This window comes from Typopeltis vanoorti, chromosome 5 (genome assembly GCF_054136105.1).
Source record: "Typopeltis vanoorti isolate ZY-2024b chromosome 5, IOZ_Tvanoo_1.0, whole genome shotgun sequence".
In the NCBI taxonomy this organism is placed as follows: domain Eukaryota; kingdom Metazoa; phylum Arthropoda; class Arachnida; order Uropygi; family Thelyphonidae; genus Typopeltis; species Typopeltis vanoorti.
Window position 1 is genome coordinate 45954707 of NC_143553.1, and position 22167 is coordinate 45976873.

The 22167-nt window shown below is 33.9% G+C and overlaps 1 protein-coding gene across 3 annotated transcripts in view; it reads left to right on the forward strand.

Annotated features, from left to right (window-relative positions):
- The window catches only part of LOC150106353 (complexin-like), a 258334-nt gene extending 236606 nt beyond the window's left edge, over nucleotides 1–21728 (forward strand). For 2 of the 3 annotated variants that reach the window (XM_090393092.1, XM_090393093.1), the window contains exons 3-5: nucleotides 7295–7458; nucleotides 10831–10963; nucleotides 18192–21728. In XM_090393092.1, the coding sequence (XP_090249218.1) occupies nucleotides 7295–7458; nucleotides 10831–10963; nucleotides 18192–18265 (371 nt within the window). In that variant the 3' untranslated portion in view covers nucleotides 18266–21728. Of the gene's footprint in view, nucleotides 1–714; nucleotides 928–7294; nucleotides 7459–10830; nucleotides 10964–18191 lie in introns of those variants that run through there. The other variant, XM_090393094.1, reaches the window with a different exon arrangement.
- The last annotated feature ends 439 nt before the right edge of the window (nucleotides 21729–22167 follow it).

Genomic DNA, 22167 nt, shown 5'->3' on the forward strand with positions numbered 1-22167 from the left:
TGCACTCATTTGCTGTTTCCCTCATTCTAGCGCGCCCTCTATTTAAAATGAAATGTTACGATAGCGAAATTTCTTTCCGTTTGTCTAAACTACGCAGAATTTTTATTCTTGTTAATTGTAGCGAATAAATATGATTAAAATGTTATTGTCAGATTAATTTAATATAATCGGTTTTCACTTGTACGAATTTAAATGGAGTAAGTAATTATGAAATCAAAAGATTGCCAGTCATCTTAGGAATTTGTTATCCCGACCCTTGCAAATATGAGAAATGCTGTAATTTTAAGTCCGAATTCTGCACGAAAGGTAAATTACGTACGACAACAAAATGCTATCATGTAACTCATGATTGCAATAATTTTCTGGAATTAATTTGCTTTGGCCTAACATTATATTATAAAAATAAGGGAATCTCCTGTTAATGACAATATCATTTTCTTTCAAAAAGTTTTTTTTTTTATTAATGAATCGAAACTATACTTAAAATATGAATTTTTTGGGCTACAATTTGGCGAATATCAGAATTATATTTCAACCCCCCCCCCCTCTTGTGAATAGCGATCATTTCCTTTATTTGATGACTTCCGTTTTATCAGCGAACATTCAAATACGAACTTGCAGACGCCCGACCATAAGGAAACCAGTTTGGGGAGTTGCCCAGTGTAGCTATTTACGTACGATACACTTAGAAGGTAAAAGTTCTTTCCGAAGCAAGGGTGAGGAGTCCTCTTACGACATATCTTGTGTACGCTTACAAGTCGTGCGGAAAAAACGGGGGAAAAAAATGACGCTGAAATAATGTAGATGTGTAATACGTAGTTGCAATAACTTTGTGCAACTGGTAGTCGGACTATAGTTTAGAAGCGACAGCAGACATGGCACATGCGTTGCTCAAAAAAAAATGCAGCCGCCTGGTGGAAAAAATGGGTAATTATTTCTCTCTCTCTCCTTACAACAAGTAAGATAAATTACTGTTCGTCCTACTTATTGTATGGTAATTAATGGGATTGTAAGTTCTTAATATACATTAAGTTATTTAAAGTACTGATCTTATTGTAAGGTATTAAAGTATTCAAATACTTTAAATAACTTACCAATGTAATAATGATAGGCGATTATTGTGATTTTATATGAGCACAAACTGTATAGCATGATTATTACAAAAATAATCAATAATTTCGGTTGAAATAATCAGCGATATTCGGTTGATATGAAATTGTCAATGACCATATAAGGAAGCTTTTGTGAGCCACCTAATTTAGTTGGTAAGTTATGGAAGAAACATGGGTTTATTTAGTAGCATACATATTTGAAATTTAACTGAATACTTATGTCTTCAGGTGCATAAGGATTCAAACGTATTTTTGAATATGTTAAATAATTTTTAAGACTTTTTAAAATGTGTGAAATATCCGTATAAGTAATCTATTCTTAAATATTTTTTTTAAAGAAAATGATTACATTTTTATACTTCTTTTCAACATGCATTATCCTAGACATTCCTTCTCTCTGTCACAGTGTTACATTTCCCTATCCTCATCCCTTCTGTAAGAGTGTAAAAGGAAAATGGTGGTTGAGCAACTTTCACCTTCATTTTGGAATGCATCGGAAGTTTTATAAATATTCCTGGTAGAAATGTGCTGATAATAAAACTTGAATGAAAAACACCTGAGTGTTAATGACCCGTAAAAATGTGCAGTACGTGTTATTAAATCATATTCCAGTAATCCAAATGCTTAAGGCTATATTCTGCAATTAAATATACGAGACTGTGCTTGAAAATAACAAGCGAAATTGTTGTATTAAGGAAATGATCGTAGGTGACCATAATAATAATACGGAGTTGTTTTGCAATGTGAACAGTTTTGTTTTGCCAAAAATAATCTATTTGAAACCATAAATTGAGATAAATCAACGTATTTTAGAATTTGTTGATTTATCAACAAATTCTAAAATATGTCGAGAATTTAAAATACCAAACTTCATTTAATTCCAACCATTGAGATCAGACACAAATATAAATTGAGAATTATTAATTATAACGATAATTCCTCCCATGAAAGGATGCAAAATGAAGGCTAACAGGGTTGTGGTCTCACACAGGACAATAAAAATATTCTCCCGCCTAGATATTCATAAACATCACCCAGGAATGAGAATTTACAGTCTGTACATCAAACACGCTGTCCACAACGTTGGCAAATATATCACAATTGAAAATCGAAATGTATTATATTAAGAATTTTAAATTGTATGCTAGTTAAAAGGGAAAAAAAAAAACATTTAGCGTCGTTCATCTTTAAATACTTGCCAATGAAGCTGATTATTTTTAATAAATACAGAAGCTAATGTGGGTTTGTGAAAGAGTGGTCTTATTTCGGTGTCGGGTTACGTTTTTATAGTAGGATGACAACTGCGTTAGATCAGATGCACATGCAGCAATTCCTCTGGATTTTACGAAGGTGTTTGAGACAAATTCCAATACCACAAGGTATTGGATTTTGCCCCGTAGTATTCATTTAACGCCCCTTTACTATCCAATGCCATGTGGCATTGGAATTGAGAGGAATGATAGTATATTCTTTTAGCCTTCCCTAAGAGACATTACCCCCCCCCCGACAAACAGAGAATTCTGATGTGTTGTCATTTCAGGACGATTCAAACAGCCTAGAGCCATGAAGAGATTAATATTTATATTAATTCAATGTTGCCAAGTAAATTATTTCAGTAATTTTCCCTAGATGAGTGAGAAAGGGAGATGATGTCAGACTGATGGATAAAGTTGTGAAAATGATAAAAAATGTAATTCGATCCTTGCATACGTATTTCGAGCTGCGTGTGTGAATTACTATGCATGGGTAAAGAAATAGTGGAGAGTTTGCAGATGCAAGTAATTGAGATTGCGTGAAAACTGTAAGATGTTGAAAATGAAGGTAAAGTAAGAGCCTGGAGTTGTTATTATTATTATCCACGATCCCATGGAGTCAAAGACTCATCTGGGATTTGCAAAAACTTTGCAGATTGCAGAAGAAGAGGTGATATGGTTGAATCATAGTTGATGAAAGAGGCTTATCAGATAGACGTTGGGGGGAGGGGTTGTGCAAGACAGTAGAAAACAACAAAAAAAAAAAGTCGTCTCTGGACACTATATAATGGTTTATTAGTGAGGTAGATTTCTTGCATGCACAAGGGTGGGCGAATCGAGTACTCTGATAGACGGGGTAATGAGTGAGCCAACAATGAGAATTTATTGCGATGTGTAAGACAGAAGGAAAAGACTTTTGCAGTGAGTTCAGTATGAAATTATAAAAATAATATAAACGCCTCATTAAATATTGCGCTAAGCATAAATTGGTCATTATAAAGTTTCCACTATCGGATTTGCAGTCAGTTAAGGAAATAAAGAGATTAGTGTTTCATAAGTGAAATCTGTTGACTACTATGTGAGTGGTAACTTTTAATATGAAGTAGATTTTTCCCTGTTATTTTGAAGACTTCTTATATGGTGCTAAAAAGCAAGGACGTTGCTTAGCTACCTCTTTTTTTTTTTTTATTCTTTGCTGTGAAATGTATATCCGACTTAATTCGAAATTATAAAATATTCTGCTTATCAAGTCTATAACTTATTATATTTGACTCCATAAGTCAAATATAGTAAGTCGGATATTATCCGTCTATTTGTTAATTATAATCAAATAATTTATAAGTATGGTTTTTTATAAATTAATACGTTATTGTCAATAACTTAATTGCGTGTATTCGCAGGTCATTCGGGAGGAAAAACGCTGTTCACCATCATTGTGAGACTAGCTAACCGAACTCGCATTCATTTGAAACGTTTTTATGGAGTTTATTTCGCCTTCCTGCACAGGATTCGAAAACTGGTCTTTTCAAAGGCATCGTCACTACTGACTGAACTACGAAGGCTTCGAATGGAATAATATATATAATTCCACTTTCCACCTGAAATCTGCTATTAGCTCTTTCCTTAAGAAAATTAAAATTTGAAATTTTGCCAAGAATAGATCTTGCCCGTTAATAACAGCGAAGATTTATTCTTCTTTGCTCATAAACAACACTATCAAATAGAAAAATTTGCTTAGTATGCGTTTGCAATAATTACTAATTAGCATACGAGTTTACATCGAACGAAAAAAAAAACCTAGATGACCTGAAATGATTACACGATATTTAATTCTGGGTTTAGTACTTGCTTTTAAAGACGGAATATTAGTGTTTGGCCTGATATCCTTCAAAGTACGCTGATTATAGTCATTAGGAAAATGAATATAATCACTGCAGGTTAATTAAAATGAAAACCAACGGATTATATTCCTTTTTCCAATCATTTCATAAACAAGCTTGCTGTAATGGTGCTTTCTATGAATTTATAGTACGGTAAAATAGACAGAATGGAAACTAGCTTAGAAGATCGGATGAAAGCAGAACTTGCAGCAGCCATTACAGCAGATAACCTACGATTCGAAGATGATCTTCGTTCTTCTTTACAAAACATGCATTAAGTGAAACTTTCCAGCCTCGTAATAGAAGTGTCTGGCACTTAGAAATTTTGATATATGGAGTAACCTAAAACCTGAATTTGAAAAAAAAAATAAAAATAAAAATATATATATATGTAGAAAGTATTTTACCTTGGGTATATAAATGTTAAAGATACTTTTACCATGAGTTGCCGTGGTCTTGCACTACGTGCAGGGTCAGCTAGACTTGCAACACTTGCAGGCGCAAACTTGACTTGTTTGTCTGTTTGCTTACTTGGGAAATGGAGTAAAACCAGGTTTTTAAAATTGCTTGGTATCTTTAACATTTATTATAAATTCAAAGAGCCATACAGGCGCGTCTACAGCAGAGTTTTACAAACATCCACGTCTTGCGTGGGGTTCAAACTCTCAGCTTTTATAGTAAACATGCAGTAGCTTTTACTAACAAAGCTACAGAGGCTAATAAGACGCTATAAGTTCCCGTGCCGGGGATCGAACCGAGTTTCCTGGAAGAAAAGTCAGCTATCCTGCCCCTAAACCATATAGTCCATACCGGAATTAAAGTCAATGCAGAACAGAATTTTCGACTGCTTTTAACTTAACGATACGATTATAAAAACAATAATTATATTTAAGCTCTGTCTAGCCCGCCATCAGCTGAAGGTTAATAAGAAATAACTTGTTAGATCTGGCATATTCCCTTCCCTGGAGCCTGATTCCCACCAAGAGTAAACTGAACGGTAAAAATTCAGTCTCCAACGAGGAGGGGGAAAAAAATTGGCGTAAGGAGCTAGATCTCTGAGCAACAGTGATGCTTCTTGTGGGATGCATTTAGTATATGATTGCAACTGAATCCCTGATGATGCGTGAACGATAAAAAAAAAATTCCCTTACGCGTCAAAACTTTTGACATTTTTCGTCGAATTTCCTGGAGCTTTTAAAGAGTTCGCTGAGCTGTCTCCCCCCCCCCTCCTCGCCACTGCGTTTTATTTTATTTCGTTATTTATTTGAAAAATTTTATTGCTTTTTGCATCCCTCAGAGCTTTAACATTGCTTTATATCTGTTCAATTGAAAACATTTGGTTCGCTGATTCATTAAATGCACGCACGAGCGCGCGCACACACAAACAAACGTAAATGACTGTTAATAGGAAGATCTTCCTAATGATATGTCATTATTTTTTGATCGTCGAATTCGCCCACTGAATTGCTATCAATTTATAAAGCAGGAAAACGTGTGTGAAAGATGTCCAATCCTCTCTGGGAACCGTTCGTGCAAGGTTTCAACTGAGAGTGATTACGTAACCTGCCTCATGCAGAGGGAATTTGAGTATTTGCTACCGAAAACTTCTCCTGAAAACATAAATATCTTAGTAAACCAGTACTAGCAGACAGTAGAGATGTTGTAAATTAAGTAAACATTTTAACATAGTATTTTTTTTTAAATTCAAACACCGTAGCTCCGTAACACCTCCTTATCAGCTGTGCGTTTTAATTACTTGTCCACTGAACTGATATCGATTTACAAAGCATGAAAACGAGACAAGAAAATATATGAAACCTGATACTCTAAGTTATGCACATTCTTCATGGCTCATTTGTAGGTTAAGAGAGAGACAATCTTTCAATATCCTGGATACTGTCTCCATCTAGCGAGTTAATAGCAAACTATTTCAGTATGCAGTGTAACGAAAAGTTTGCCAAACAGGATCGATATGTACTTATAAAATAAATTGATATGAAAATAATAACTACATTTTAAAATATTACTTTTAAAATAAATGAAAATCTTCGTTTAGCTTAAGTTTCTAAACCTAATAGCTTAAGTACAAAAATCATGTAATCGATTTTAGCATTTGCTTGCTTTTATAGCTTGCTAAAAATATGGAATTTCGGGAGCAGTAGATTAGACCAGGGGAAAAAAGTACATGCAACAAGACCTGTTTTTAGAATATTCGTCATTCTAAATGTCATACATCTAGTTTCATTAATAACAAAGTTGTTGTTGTTTTTTTTTACTTCACAATTTTAGCAATAATCAAGTGTTTAAGTCTCATGTTATACTTTTAAGTTTTTGTAGTCCTTGGTCTGATCCAGAATGCATTTGAAAAATAATAATACGGTCTAATTTGCTGAAATCACTTGTTAGAAATGTCGATTGGTGACTTCTTGAATCTTGTCGCCAAAAGTTTAAAAATGTCGATGTTGCTATAATTCTTACTGTCCACTTATACCAACACATGATGTCCTTACAGTTGCTTCAAATTTAGTAGACTTGTTTGATATCCTTCGCTAATATTCTATATCTAAAATGTAACTTGGGTATTTGGTCACTATAATCGTTAAACGCTTTTTCCCATATATAAATCAGCTTTATATTCTTTATCAGTCCTATAGTCGGAAGGCTCTTCTGATACCATCTTTGTCGCAAATTGCATCACATATTTCTTGCGCACGCGTAAAAGGTAGATTTCCTGACAAAATAAAAAGGATGTTATAAAACACTGAAATAATTACCGCATCTTAAATAGGAAGTTACTAAAATCAAATAAAATGGTTTTTTTGATGCCATTTACTATCCGTTATGATTCACAGTTGACACATTGTGAGTCATGATGACTGATACTGAATCATCAATGAAAAAAAATTGTCTTTCTGGGGGGAAAATTTTTTTTCTAAGCATTTATAACACGTGATGCTTTGACTTAAGTATTAATTGCTCAATTGTGAAATATTTCCTGATTCATTGCACAGGAATTTCTTCACGTATCTAATTTCACATCTTTTCCCAGGTCAAATTGGTGGCGATGGAGAAAATTCGGAAGATAAAGATGCGGCCGCTGAAGAAGAGCAAGAACGACTGGAAGCTCTCCGAGAAGCCGAAGAGCGCCGGAAAGAGAAACATCGTCGGATGGAAGAGGAAAGGGAGAAGATGAGACAAAGTATTCGAGATAAGGTAAGAGCATTTAATATCTCAAACATCAATATTTCCGATTCCTAATCCAAATATTAGGAATTTATGAAACAGAGCACGTGTGAATATAAACTCAAAAGGTGTTGCCCCGAAGTAAAATATATTTGTTTCAATAAGGAAATACCTTGAGTAGGCATATTTAAATAGATTATAATATCGGAATAAACTCACTTAAAATGTTATTTTATTAGTATAATTTTCGCCTAAGTATTAAAGGCATCTTCAGTATATTTAAGTTCAGAGCTTTGAACAGTTTTGGTGTCTTTACCTCTTCCAATACAAAAGAAATAACTCCTATTCCTATCCTTTATGTGCCAGACATTAGTGAACGCATAGCGAATGTTTTAAAAACATTAAATATTTTTGTTGCCTTTCGACCAACCAGAAAAATATCCACCTTTCTCGTTTCTCCAAAGGACAAGCTTCCACATCTCAATTATTCAGATGTCTACCAGATTCCTTGCTGTTGTGGGTTATCTCATTTCAGACAAACAGGAAGATCTGCTTTTATTCGGCTAGAAGAACACAAGTTTTATATTCAATACCTTGAGCCTCAACAGTCTGGACTTGTGGATTATGCTATCAACATTAGACATAGAGTTCATTGGAACAAGACAAGAGTCCTTCACAAAAGTCGGTTCTCATGGAATGACTTTATAAAGAAACAAATGAAACTTCACTTCACTCTCCTAACTTAAACAGATCCGATGGTTTACGTCGAACCCCCTTTGTGGGAAATAGTACTTTTTAAATCATCTCGTCTTTCCTAACTTTATTCTGTTTAATTGTGTGTGTGTACTTCAGTTAGTTGGGAAATTTAATGACCGTTTTAGTTATCTTACATTAGCCACTTAGGTGGCGTCTTTTGGAATTGTCAGTTATTGTTCGATTAGCTTTTTTCGTGTAATTGAAGATGCCTTGGATACGCCTAAGGAAGACTCGACACTCAGGGACTACCCTGAGTGTAGCTAGCCCCTGAGTTCAAATTCTCCTTGAATTCTGGACTTCAAAATTCGAGTCCAGAATTCAAGGAGAACTGGCCTACCAGTCTGGAACACGGGGGGGCGCCGTATCCCCCCCAGTTAATAAATACATTTATATATCGAGAAAAATTAAGGGTGCTGCAGTGCCTATGCACGAGTCGCCCCTGATTGTGAGTTTATTCCTGTATTATAATTTATTTAAATTAAGTAAAATATATATGTCATGTACTCTCCATGGAGAATACGTGGACGCCTCATAACAGTGATTCTTTAGGAAAACATCAGAGAACCAGAGGTCATTACATCCCTCGTCTTCTTCAATTTATTGCAAAAAACACAAATTTTTGCTTTTATGATTTTCACAACGAAAATAGATTATTTCTACATTATTCTTTAGTGTGCCTGAAGAAATTTCTCTGCAAAACTGCCTGAAATCCACTTGCCTCGGTGTGATTCAAGTCCCCTGCCTATTGCTTGGAGAGCGGCTAATCAGGTCTGCACTTAAGTAGTTCCAAATATATTTGGCATTTTATCTTCTTATTCTGTGTCCCTCTTACTCAATAAAATAAGAAAAAAGATTGCTTTAATGTTACCGTTTAGAGTACGGTAATCCAATGCTCTAAGTTATAAGTGGCACCTAAATTAAACCTGAAAAACGCATTATTGAGTCAAATAAGTAGGGTAGAATGGTTTTTATTTATTTATATTTTATTTTATTATTTATTTATTTTATTTTATTTATTTATTTATTTTTTGCAGTGCCATCCAATACATTTGTTATGTTGATTGTTGTTGAAACAGTTTTTCCAAATGAAAATCGATGTTATGCATAAAAGTACTACTACATCCCTTAAAGCGTTTTCTCGACCCAAAATAGTTCATTTCAGCTAAAGATGACATCGGATACAAAAACATTTGCTGGCAAAGGTTGAACGAATTCAAAAAGAATCTAAATTTCAAGAATTTAAAAAAAAAAAAAAAAAAACACAAACATTTCTGCTGTAGAGAACTGTTAGTAATTACTTACTAACAGCTGTAAGTGTAATTCATTGTGGAAAAATGCTCAAAATTACAACTACAATTCACCATCATCAGGTCAGACTTAAAATGGAACAATGCAATTATTGACTAGATGCACTTCATAATATCTGTCGAATAGATGAAGGAAATCTTGAATCCATCAGTGGTGGATCTTGATCTCTCCTACAGAAACCAGAGTAAGACAATATTGGGAATTTTCGTTAAATATATGTAAATCCATCTGTATGCATTTTACTTATTTTGCAACAATGAATTCCACTTATTTAACCGGTTATGTCTTAGAGCAGAACCAAATAAGAACCTAAAAAATGATGCTACAAAATGACAGAATGTTACATACTATAGTTTGATTTTATTTATTTATTTTTCTGAGAAGTAGTTTTATTTCTCTCTCTCTCTCTTTTTTTTTTTTTTTTTCCCCAAGGACCGATATCGGGTTACCGACCACATTTTAGCAAACGCTGTCTTCGAGGATTTTTAGACTTGCATTCATGAACTCGACCATATTCAACAGAAATAATTATATCTAATTATTATACATTCGTGCCAGTGTACATTCATAGATTAATTGGCCAAATTTACACCGGAAATCAAGTTGTAAGTCTCATAATGAGATTCCCTAGAATATATTTTGATATGCGCAGCTAATCTACTAACACTCTAATATTTCCAGGTGGGTGAGGGAATGCACAGACCAACTCCTTTTTCCAAATTTCCAGCAAAACTGTTTCAGAGGGTAATTCGATAACCATTCTGTAAAACGCTGACATCTTTCAACAAGATGTTCTCAGCGACTTGCTTTTCACGCTCTCAGACCACTTCAGAACAATCAGGAACTAAGGACATTGATTGTTCTACACACGTGGTAATTCATTAAAAGAAGCCAGAGAGAAAAGAAGTTTAATTTAGCTACCGTAATTAATTTTGTTACTTTTCTAATGAATTAGAAAATAAAAAAAAAAATACTCCTTGAAGAGCGAAATCGAAATATACGCAATACTTACACAGCTGTTTCCTTTCCATTTATAAGTCATTAAATCTGTTGCTATGTTTGTCAAAATCGCTAGTTTAGCCTCACGCCGATACTAGCCATTAAATGTAGTGGCAAAGTCGAATTGGCAACACGGTCGAACTAGTAGTGTCAAACAGGAAAATTTAAGAAATTCTTTGGCTAATGATATATTTATTTAAAATAAAAAGAATTCGCTCATTTTAATCTAAAATTACACGCTAAGTTATTACAAGAAGAATTTGCTGAAATATATTCTTGTGAATATTAAATATGTTAATGGATTGTAAAATCCCTTTTTTTTTTTTTCCTGTTATTCAGTATGGTATTAAAAAAAAGGAGGAAGAACCTGACATCACTCAGACTATAGCGGAAAGCAGTCTAAACAGACGGAAAAAAACTCCAGCTGAAATAGCAGCCGAGGCAGAAGCAGAAGAGCAGGACGATTTCACACGTAAGTTGTAATGCGAGGGAGCTGTTCAGATAGCGTGACATACGAAAGGCTAGTTCAGTTCTTTATCTCAGAATTCAACAATAAATAGAAGTCGAAAATTGACGAAAATCTTTTAGATAATACTTTTAAATAATTGTTCAACTACATAGCATCGTTAATTCCTTCGTTTCAGCTGTGTTTAAACTATCACATAAAGTACAGCAGCATCTCCAAGTATTCAAACGTGACATTGCGAAGGAAAAACTAAAATTTCTGATGTGTACAAATCAAACTGTTTTATAAATGAAATCACGCGTAACGAGAACCTGTGAGTTTCTCTTATTATGAATTCGTAATTTCTAATTGGAGTTTAAAAATGCTGAAATAATTTTAAATATAATCTCCTCTGTCTTGCTCATAAACTTTTATTCGTTCAGCGAGAAAATATGGTATTTTAAAGACAATTCACAATAATAATATTATTTATAACAATTCACATCACAGCCATTCTAGCTGAACTTAAATTTCTCGTCGTTTACTGAATTTTTATGCATCGCTTGACGTGCTGTTTGCTTTCGTCATGGGTGTGTGGGTGGGACTATATGATACTAATACATGAAAAGTCTATATCGTTACTAACTTCTCGATAATTCCAAATTAGTATTTTGTTTGTTCAGGATTCCAATCTTATATTTCAGTGTTCTAAGGCAGATCTTGCTCCATCAATCCACGTCGATCTTAGTTTTCCTCTGGTATTTTTCTTACCATTAAGAGGGGAAAAAATACTTGTTTCGCTAACCTTTCCTTTCCCATTCATTTTAAGCGATCATACCACCAAACATTAGCTCTGCTAACACATTCCCGAATGCTAATAATATCAAGTTCCTTCTTCTATCACCCAGTTTTAATATTATTACGCTGTCCTAAGTGTTTTCAAAACTCTCATATCTGTGGTTTTCATTCTTTGATCAAACGTTTCATTTTTAACCTAGTTCTCACTTCCCTAATTGGTTTGAAAGTGTTCGAACCAGTGTCCCATATAGCATTCAGTTTGACTCTCTTATTCCATATAAGTTTATTCAGTTGACTCCAGACCATACCAGTTTTGATAATTCTGTTGTCTATTTCCATATTTCATTTGTCATCTTCACCAAAAATTATGCCTAAATAACTGACATTTTACTTGTTCTATTAATCTGGTTTTTCCCATACAGAATACAAGTGAAGTTTTCAATGCCCTTGCCTATTTTCATAATCGGCTTTAGGCTTGGTATCAGAATTGGAGATATTCAGCTCAGCTCTTTATGTAGATGATGTTATTCTCCTAAATAAAAGAAGTCTGCAGGATTTCAGCCCCAAAGTAAACTGAACAACTGCTGTCATAAATTTAATATGAAAATAAGCAATAAGATGTTCAGTTTACTTCGGAGCTGAAATCTTGCAGACTTCTTTTATTTAATAAAAGAAGTTTAACATCATCTACATAAAGAGCTGAGCATCTCCAATTTTGATACCAAGCCTAAAGCCGCTTTCTTTCATAATGTGATTAATATAGATGATGAGTAATAGTTGGGATAGTTTGCTTCATTGAGTTATATCTGATTTCATATCACACTATCTGCCGATACCTCTTGCTTGGTACAATGTCCCATTTACACCATATAATTGTAGTTTTGAACAGTTTTCCTCTTGGAACCTTGTCAAATGCCTTTTGCAGATCTACAAAACTTAAATATAGATCCTTGTTATGTTCCCATGGTTTTTCGACTTTAAATGAAAATCTGATCCTGACAACCACTTTTTGGTCAAACCCAATTTATTCTTCAAGTTTCCATTCCACAATAGCCTTTTCTTAAATATGCTTGCATAAACCTTATCTGGAACACTTATAAGAAACTTCCTCTGTAATTTTTGCATTCGGTTTTATTTCCCTTTTTATATATGGGTACTATGAGAGCTCAACTCCAACCATCTGGAAATTCGACCCTCTGACCAGATCTTAAGATTTTTGCAGTGTAGCCACTGTAAGGCTTTTATAACTGGCTGAAGTACTGACAATCGACCAGAAATACTCATGTTTCTGGTCAACTGTCATCTACCTCCAGCCAGTTTTCCACATTTTTCAGGTTAGGTTTTAATGACTTTTCTACCTCTCCCCCTTGAATATTTTCTACTCCTCTTCAATCGCTTCTTGTTTCATTTAGCATTCTTTCAAAGTAATCACTCCAGACATCTAGAGTATCTTTATCTTCAGTTTTCATATCACCTTTATCTTCTCCAATTTTGTGTACAGTACTATTTTCTTCGTTGCTTAGCTTTTTTTCTAGCCTCCTGAACATTTTGCTATCTTTCTGATATTTATTTTCTTTTTTCTTACCAAAATCTTATAACTTTCGTTTAGCTATTTTTTATATATTGCTTCGCATTCTTACATTTTTCTATGGGGTACACAAGGAGTCCGATTTTTTTTTTTTTTTCAAAACAAATTCACTGCATCTCTCTCTCTCTGTGTGTGTGTGTGTGTGAGAGAGAGAGAGAGAGAGAGAGAGAGAGAGAGACTGACTTGAATCAGCCAATGCTTTTTTCAAGAGTCTGCCACTGATTCTCCAAGGTGTTTCGTTCTTATTTACAAACTCTCGTATTTTTTCTTGAATACGAGAGTGGTCTGAAAAGTTCCGGCCTCGACCATAGATGGCAACACTATTAGCAAGACTCTTTTTTCCTAAGTTGGTACATCTGTCATGAGTATCCATATGAAAATGAAAGTCATTCTATCAAGTAGTTTGTTTGTTTTGCTGTCTGAAGCAAACGTTTTGTCTGTATTCCTTGAAATGGATAAAATTGAGTATCGTGCGGTTATAAAATTCTTTTACGAGATGTTTCTTTGACGTTAAACCTTCTTTTAGAAGGTTTAACGCCAAAATAAATTCATTCGAAGTTCATAAAAGTTTATGGGCCCTCTTCTCCTTCGTTTTCGACAATTAAGAAATGGGCGGCCGAGTTTAAACGTGGCCGTACCAGCCTTGAAGATGATCCACGTGAAGAACGTCCAAAACGTGTAACACCACCAGAAATCATTGATCAAGTGCACGATATGGTACTGGATGACCGGCGAGTCAAAGTGCGTGAAACTGTGAGACCATAGGCATTACAAAATAATGTGTAGGATATATTGGGTGCCCCGCAGATCAAACACACTCGCATGAAAATCTCTGAACAATGCTTGGAGCGTTTTAACAAGAATAAAACTGATTTTGTGCGTCGATTTATTACTATGGATGAGACTTGGATTCACCATCACACAGCAGCCAACACAGTGGACAGAAGCCGGTTGTTCAGCATCAAAGAAGACAAAGTCGGCATGAAAGTTCATGGCATCGGAGTTTTGGAATGCTAAAGGCATTTTGTTTATTAATTATTTTGAAAAGGGTAAAACAATAACCGGGGAATATTATTCCGATCTTTTAACCAGACTAGATGAAAAAATCCGTGAGAAAAGACCCGATTTGCAGAAGAAAAAAATCATCTTTCATCAGGACAATGCACCTGCCCACAGAGGTGTTTTGGCAATGGGAAAATTAAGGGATCTGCACTATGAATTGTTGAAACATCCACTCTATTCCCCAGATTTGGCTCCCTCTGACTTCTATCTCTTCCCAAAACTCTTCCTTGCTGGTCAGCGTTTTTCTTCGAATCAAGAGGTGATTGCAGCTGTAGAGGGGTAATTTGCAGATCTTACTGATAACCACTACAGGGATGGGATAATGGCGCTGGAGAATTGATGGAATAAATGTATTAGTCTTAAGGGAAATTATGTTGAAAAATAAAAATAATTTTGAAATTATAAATTCGTTTTTTCAATGTTAGGCCGAGAACTTTTCAGACCACTCTCGTAATATTTGAGTATGTAGTTCACATCTGCAAGCTGCTTGACTCTAATTCTTTTAACAACTTTTTTAGTTTTCAGTATGATATTCAATTTTATCTTGCTCGAAACTAAATGCTGAGACTTTTCTTATTTCTTGAATCTTCTTTCCATGTGAATTTGAAAAGAAGATGAAAGCCAATGAAAGCTAATCTCGAAGCTAGTCTATTTCTTGAATAGAAATCCAGAAGGTTCTTGTCAATATTATCAGCCTTGCTGTTTTCTCCAAATTTTTCCATTTAATCTAATAATTTCAGCGATTTCTTTGGAGTTGTTCTCTGTACATTAAAATACGCAGAGGCAGACATAAGCTTCTAGCTCTTCAGGACGCTTGTGTGCATGTCTCTATCCTTCTGCACAAGTGTGTGTGTTTCTTTTGCATAGTAGGTAAATCATAGTTTGGAAACATTTAGACTGATTTATGTTCAAATACACATGATCTAGCATGGTCGGAAGATTCAAAACTTTTTCTGCCTTCTGTAACAGTAGTGGAAGACTTCCAATACATTCCAAAAAAAGTGGTGTATGTATTAGGACATCACGTTGATTAGTTGAGGATAGCACGTGTTGATAGTACTGTGGTCTCAAGTTTCAAGTATTCTGTCTCTGACATGTTCTCTGATACATTGCTCGTCGTGTGTGTGTGTGTGCGCGCGCGTGCGTGTTCAGAGACGCGAATCGACTAAGCATGATACTACCAAGACAGATTACCACATGCAACATAGTCGAGTTGCGTGTCCCCTTTGAGAATGTTTTGCTCGATATTTGCGCCAGATTCCTCCCTATAGTCGTCACTAAGTGTTTATAGAGAATACACTGTTGTCCAATCACTTCCGATGGCAGTTACTGTTGTTAATAATTAAAAAGATAGGCGATTTTGTCTATTTTAATTTATAAAATTAGCGCTGTTCATAATTTTTTTTTTTTTTGTAACAATAGTAGTATTTTGTTACAGTTAAATGTAACAAAATACTACTAAGAAACGTATGAAATACTTTTATTTACAAAAAAGCTAATTTTAGATTACTTATGAGTAATCATGTTGGCTGTCTCATGAGTTTTTTTTTCCCCCTTCATTGTTTCATTTATGATTAGTTGATTCCTGATTTCATCTCTTGAAATCTGTTATTATTCATATCAGAATAAGAATGCACTTCATCAATTAGATTTTGGGCATTCATTTGCGATGGAAATGGCACTTTCCATATTATTATTTCTCTTTTTGCTTTTACCTTTTCTAGAAATTGTTCCCACATATTTTTAATGGCTGTCTCACTAGGAAGGATTGGATACTTATAGTACATTTATGTGGGTAGTTAGACGGTTCAGATGGTATGAATTGCGCCCATAACATCTAAGTTTATAAATAGAGGTTCATATTTTATGTCTGTTAAATGCATGTAATCTTCTAGCTGATGTGCCTGTTTGAGAGATTAAAGATAAGTTTCCTTCAGTCTTTAAAATTCCGTTGTTCTTCAATGGAGAACAACATTGTTATGGACGTTAGTCGCAGAAATTACGATCGCGAGTGCACTCGATTAAAGAGTAGCTTTATTATCAGCAATCATACATAATTAAGTTATTATTATTAGCTTTATATCGAAAAACCATAGTTTCTTGAAGGACGTATGAGACAGCTAACTCAACTTCAGCTGACAAAGTTTTTATAAGATTTCTCGCGTCTTTCCAGTCGAAGAGAATATGTCAGGACTGTTAAGCATAATCAGAAAATTGCTCTAAAAACCAAACAACATACTTTTTAGGCTCCAAGCAAGCAAAGTGACGAGTGGTGCGCACTGCCGGTGCCAGGTTATTTTGCGCCCTAGGCAAAGTTTACAAGTGCGCCCCTTATTTCATAAACTAAAATGTTTCTAATTGACATTAAACAAAATAAATTGTCTTTCAGATTAAATTAATAAGGCTTTTTTATTTATTTTTTTAATTAATTTGAAAATTCTCTGTTATAATTCATTTACAAAAAAAAAAAAAAAAGTTATAAAATACCGAAATTTAATATTTTAAAATGTTAACGTTAAATAGCGGTAAGTTCAAATCATTTAGGTAAGGAACAAAAAAGAACCAAGAGTAAAATAGTGTGATGTGTGAGGGATAAGGAAAAATCATCGATACCTAAATCATATATCACTATTTAATTTTGATATTTTAGTAAAGTATAAATAGAGCATACCTTGAAGTTTTGCGCCCCTTCATGGCTTGCGCTCTAGGCGATTGCGTAGTTTGCCTAAATGGTAGCGTCGGCCCTGGTGGTGGTGGTGCCTTACAATTAGGCCATGAAAATGAAAACCATCACCTAAAAGACTTACGACTGTCCATCTATGCCACAGTGGAATTAGAAACTTAGTTGTAAAGTGTAGACGCTATCACTCGGTAATGTAGCAAATCAAATACAATAATTACTTCTTATTCTGAATATTCATCTTGTAATTTTGAGAATTAAAATCGTATTTGATTAGCTTTGAATCGAAAATATCAACCAGAAAATATTTTTTTCTTTTCATCTCCTCGCCCTTAAAGTTTAACCCAAGAAACCTGTAAGCAGTAGCCTTAAAAAAAAAAAATTAAAAAATACTGCCAGGTTTCTAATACCTGATCAAAAATGTTTGATCAGACCTTGTTGTTGCCAGACTAAATTACGGTTTATTATTATTACATGACACCTCCATGTAGTCCTTGAACTCATCTTGGGGAAGAATTCTATGCTGCGCAATACACTGTCAGTATTATTGCAGTGGATTTACTACATAGACATCAGGTTTCTTTTTTAATCTGTTAGTTACGTATGCTCTCTGGTTGATTTGCATGTTTTATGAGGATTTAATTGCACGAAACTGACCAGTATGTTTTTAAGGAACAACTAACATCTATAATATTTTATTCTGTTAATTTTGATAGTATTTTTTGTTTTATTTTCATTTATTTCTGTGTTTCATTTTTTGATAGTTTTCTTAATTTACTTACTAATTTGCAAATGTTCTTCATTATCCGCTATTTAATATATTATCATCTGCCGATATTATGTTACTGATTTTTGCTTCAGAAACTTAAGCTATGCTGTCCTCTACTCTTACAAAAAACTGTACATTATAATAGAAACTTCTGGCTATTACAATGTACAGTTTCCACACTATAATGTAAGTTGTTTTTTTTTTCATATTGTTGTAATCATTTTGATTTTTATATTTACAGAAAAACTTCTCTCTTAAAAATGCTAATATTGGAAGTAACATAAAATCTAAAAGTAAAATATATCATGTACTAATCATATGTTTAAAGTATTTTTTTGTTTTCTTTGCATTTCAACAGGATGGAAGAACACAATAGAGACCCAAGTGAACGAACTGAAGGCTACTATTGAGAGCAAGTGTGTCCTTCAATGAGGGCGCTGCTGTGCTATGCAACGTCCTGTGCTTGTGAACCAGTAGTATGCAAGTAGCCTCATTATCGTACACACACACACACATACAAGAAATGCTCTTCAGCCATTAACGGACTTATAAAAGGTGATGTTAATGTCACATACACGAGAAGGTAGAACAAGACACGCTAATTGAAAACTCATTCCTTTTGTTATTGACTTTTTTTGTTTATTAGTATTTTTCTTTTTTTGCTTCTTTGTTTGCACGGTTGTATTAATGTACACATTAATAAGTTTAGTTTCATTTAATGATTGATTTGTTTTTTTTTTCCTTTTTTTTTATTTGGAATTAACATTTTCAGATGAACAGAATGACCTCATTAGATCTTAAAAGATTCTGTTAAGGTGCCTTTCGTTTAAACAAAAGAAATATTTTCCGAACTTCTGAAGCACAGCAATAATGGCTTCACCACAGTGCCAGAATTATTCATTATTTTATTCCTTTTTTTTTATTAAAAATGATATATTTTAGAATTCATCTCCAATCCGATTTTTACTTCTTTTTTTTTTTTTAAGTTTATAAAATTTTTCGCGAAGATTTTTGTTATCCGCACGGACCTATCTATGAATTCTAGCGAGCTAACAAAATCAACTTTTGAATTTTTGTGTATTTCCATTCTCATCATCCCACTTACTTCTGAGAAACAAGAAAGCAACAAAAGAAACAGAACAAAAGTGCGGATGTGTGTGTACTTTATATTGGTGGCGCTTACAGGAACTTTACATAGGCAGCTGCAGCAGACTTCAACAACGAATTCTTCGCCTTGCTGTCCTCCTATTCAGGAAGATCGTTGCAGAGGTCACCAAGTTATTATTATAAAGTTCCAAAAGGAATTAAACGTAAGGGAAAATGCTAATTAGAAACGAAGCAAGAATGTCTTCAGAAGTGGCTGAATATGGAGTAGCAGGCGTGAACTAACACTTCAGATCGCTGTGCAATGCTGTATAGATGTCGCTGCTCTAACGTAATACATTTTATCTCTAGAGGATAGCTCTGTGTGTTTATGTCCGTGGACTCAGGGTGGCAAGTGAATTCGGACCATTAATTAACAGAATACAGGCAAATGCTGCAGTGAATGTCAATGATTATCCGTGATATGAAAACTAATTTTTAACATGACACGGTAGTGTGAAACCTAGAAGAGAACCTCGGAACGATATTTCAGAAGAATGAGTCAGGAAATCGTGCATGCTGATCCTTCTCGCCATATAATCCTCCTTACTCCCCCTTGATGTATTGCATATAACTCATATATTGTAACTCATATCCTGCAAGTAGCGAGCATTGCCATCAAGTGCAAACTCCTGAGGTATTCAACTAAAAGTCTGAGGTTTAAAAGTTCGGTTTGCTTAATGTATCTCAGGTTAGTTACTGTATCAGTATCATGTGTACTGCAATTATGTGAATCCTCTTCGACGAAAGTATCTCATTCTTTGTATCATTTGAATTCCGTAAAACATACGCTCGAAATGACAAAATCTCGTCAGAATCTAGAGGAAGTGATTTTTAACTAATCGTTAACGGATTTTTTTTAACGATTTCTTCACTTTTGCTGTTTCCATATATCGGAAAAATACCTTTTTAAAGAGCCAAAGGGAGAATGACATGATCAGGGATTTATGAGCTCAACTTATTTTTAGAAAATTAAGCAAATCCCCTTGGTAACTATTCCCGTAAGTTTGTCTTAGGAAGATAAGACTGTTTAAAATTAGTTTTTTAATTCGATATTAATTGAATACCAAAGTTATTAGCTTCTTGTTACTCTATAAAAGGTTAACTTAATCATGGTCAGATCTAGAAACTTGGTCTTTGCGCCAAAATAAAGAATGCCTAATGTTTCACAATGCCATAATGTGAGAACTTGACTGTGATCATTGGAGTATTGAAAATTCTTATGAGCAATACCGGACTGGTCGATCTTATTCTTTCTGCTTATATATTACTCGTGCATTATTTACTGGGTTTACGGCAGCTTTTTTTTTTTTCAGAAAGCGTTTAAAGTGATTTTTAATATATTTAAAACACAGACTATATTGGTTAAATCCGAGGACTTTAGCTCACTTAACCAAAAAATGATTGTAAGTTATTCCAACCACCCAAGAACAAAAAAGAAACCTGAAATAATTTTCACCTACTCGAGTACAGGCAACTGCTACTGTGTATTAGCACAATTAATTAGCAGTACAAATCGAGACATGCGAGATTTATTTTAGTAACTGAAAATAATCAAGGGTTCTTCATTTATTTGAGCAGAGTACTTCGGTCGGTAAGAAAACGTATACTTTAAATGAATACATGTTCAGTGGAACAACAGAACTGTCTTTTTAATATAAATAAATTCTATTAAAAAAATAAGAAACTAAATGATTTCTTGGAAGATGATTATTAAGAATGAGGTACTCTGTTTGCATCCTGATTATACAGAAATCTTTCATAAAAATTAAATTGCCACTGGATGCTCTATTGCTTTTTATACATAACTGCTTGGGAAGAACGTGCATTGCAAAAATGGTGCAGAAATTACAAAATCGGTAATTGTTATAAATCTTATGGAATGCAGTTAATGCCGTATTATGTTAATATTTTAATATTAAATTCAGTGGGAATTTAGTTATTTTTATCTGCCTTTACTTAATTAGAAGTAAAAACGGAAGTTTTTTCTCCAGTTAGTTTCATAAAATGAGAAAAGGTGTAAATTACAATTTCATTTAGATTTTGTTCTTCATTCAATTCGATTTAGAACAGAAAACTTTATTTCGTTCTAACAGCCTTTTATCAGTGCTATGTTCAAAAAGTATCAGATTCCATATAATTTCCTTTAACTCATTTGTTGTTTCGTTGTCGGTTTGTTTTTTAAGCAATTAAGAGATATGTCTCGGAGACTAATTTGAAAATCTATGTAAAAAAACAAAGAAGTTGTTCCTAAATTTAAAGATCATGCTCCTACAAGCTTTTAGTCGAGTCCTTTTGTTCAATTTTATACAATCTTCCCCCCCCCCCCCTCCCGTGCGTGTGTGTGATGCAGAGGGAGTTAAATGCTCCCAAGTTAAACCACTGTATTAAAATTCACCCATGATTCAGCGGTAGCGCTGACAACTGAAATTCGCGTGCCCCATTTTCACGGCTACTTCGACCGAAGATTTTCGATAATATTTTCTTATTTAGCTCTGAATCCTAAACTTTCAAGCAGTGTTGTCTGGAAGAACATTCGATAAAGAAAACAAGTATGCAATTTTGTTTTGTTCCTTTTCCTCCTTGAGGTTTTACAAAACGAAAGAAATGTAAATCCCAAGAAAGAAAAATATAACATCCATAAAAAAGAGCGAATATAAATTTTCTGCAATTATCCTTCACGTCGTGTTTATACAATCAAATAAGTCCAGCTATGTAGGAAAAATATCCAAATTCAAATGGTCATGAGGAGGAGGAGGAGGGGGGGGGGGGTATTGAAGTACACGTGTAATTGACTTGTAAATAGTTACAAGTCAATTACACGTGTACTTCAATATCCATAAATTAAATAAAAATATATTTAATTTAATCTTTTGTAATACTCATCGCAGTAAATAAGAAACATATTTTAAAACCCGCTACACGATCTGAACTCTATATTAATTAATTCATAATATAAAGAAATAATAAAATACTGAACCGTAAAGAACAGATAATCTGATAAATTCGGAAAGAAGATAATAAAATAGAATAAATCATCTTAAGAATTTTTAAGGGGAATCTAATTAGCTGCATCTAAAGTGTCAACTATTCTGTAGGCAGGAATATTGGGAAGTCGTACAGTATTTAACAGTTATCCAGGATGTGATAGCATATAAGTGTTCATCTGTCTTGCTAAGAAAGATGAAGAT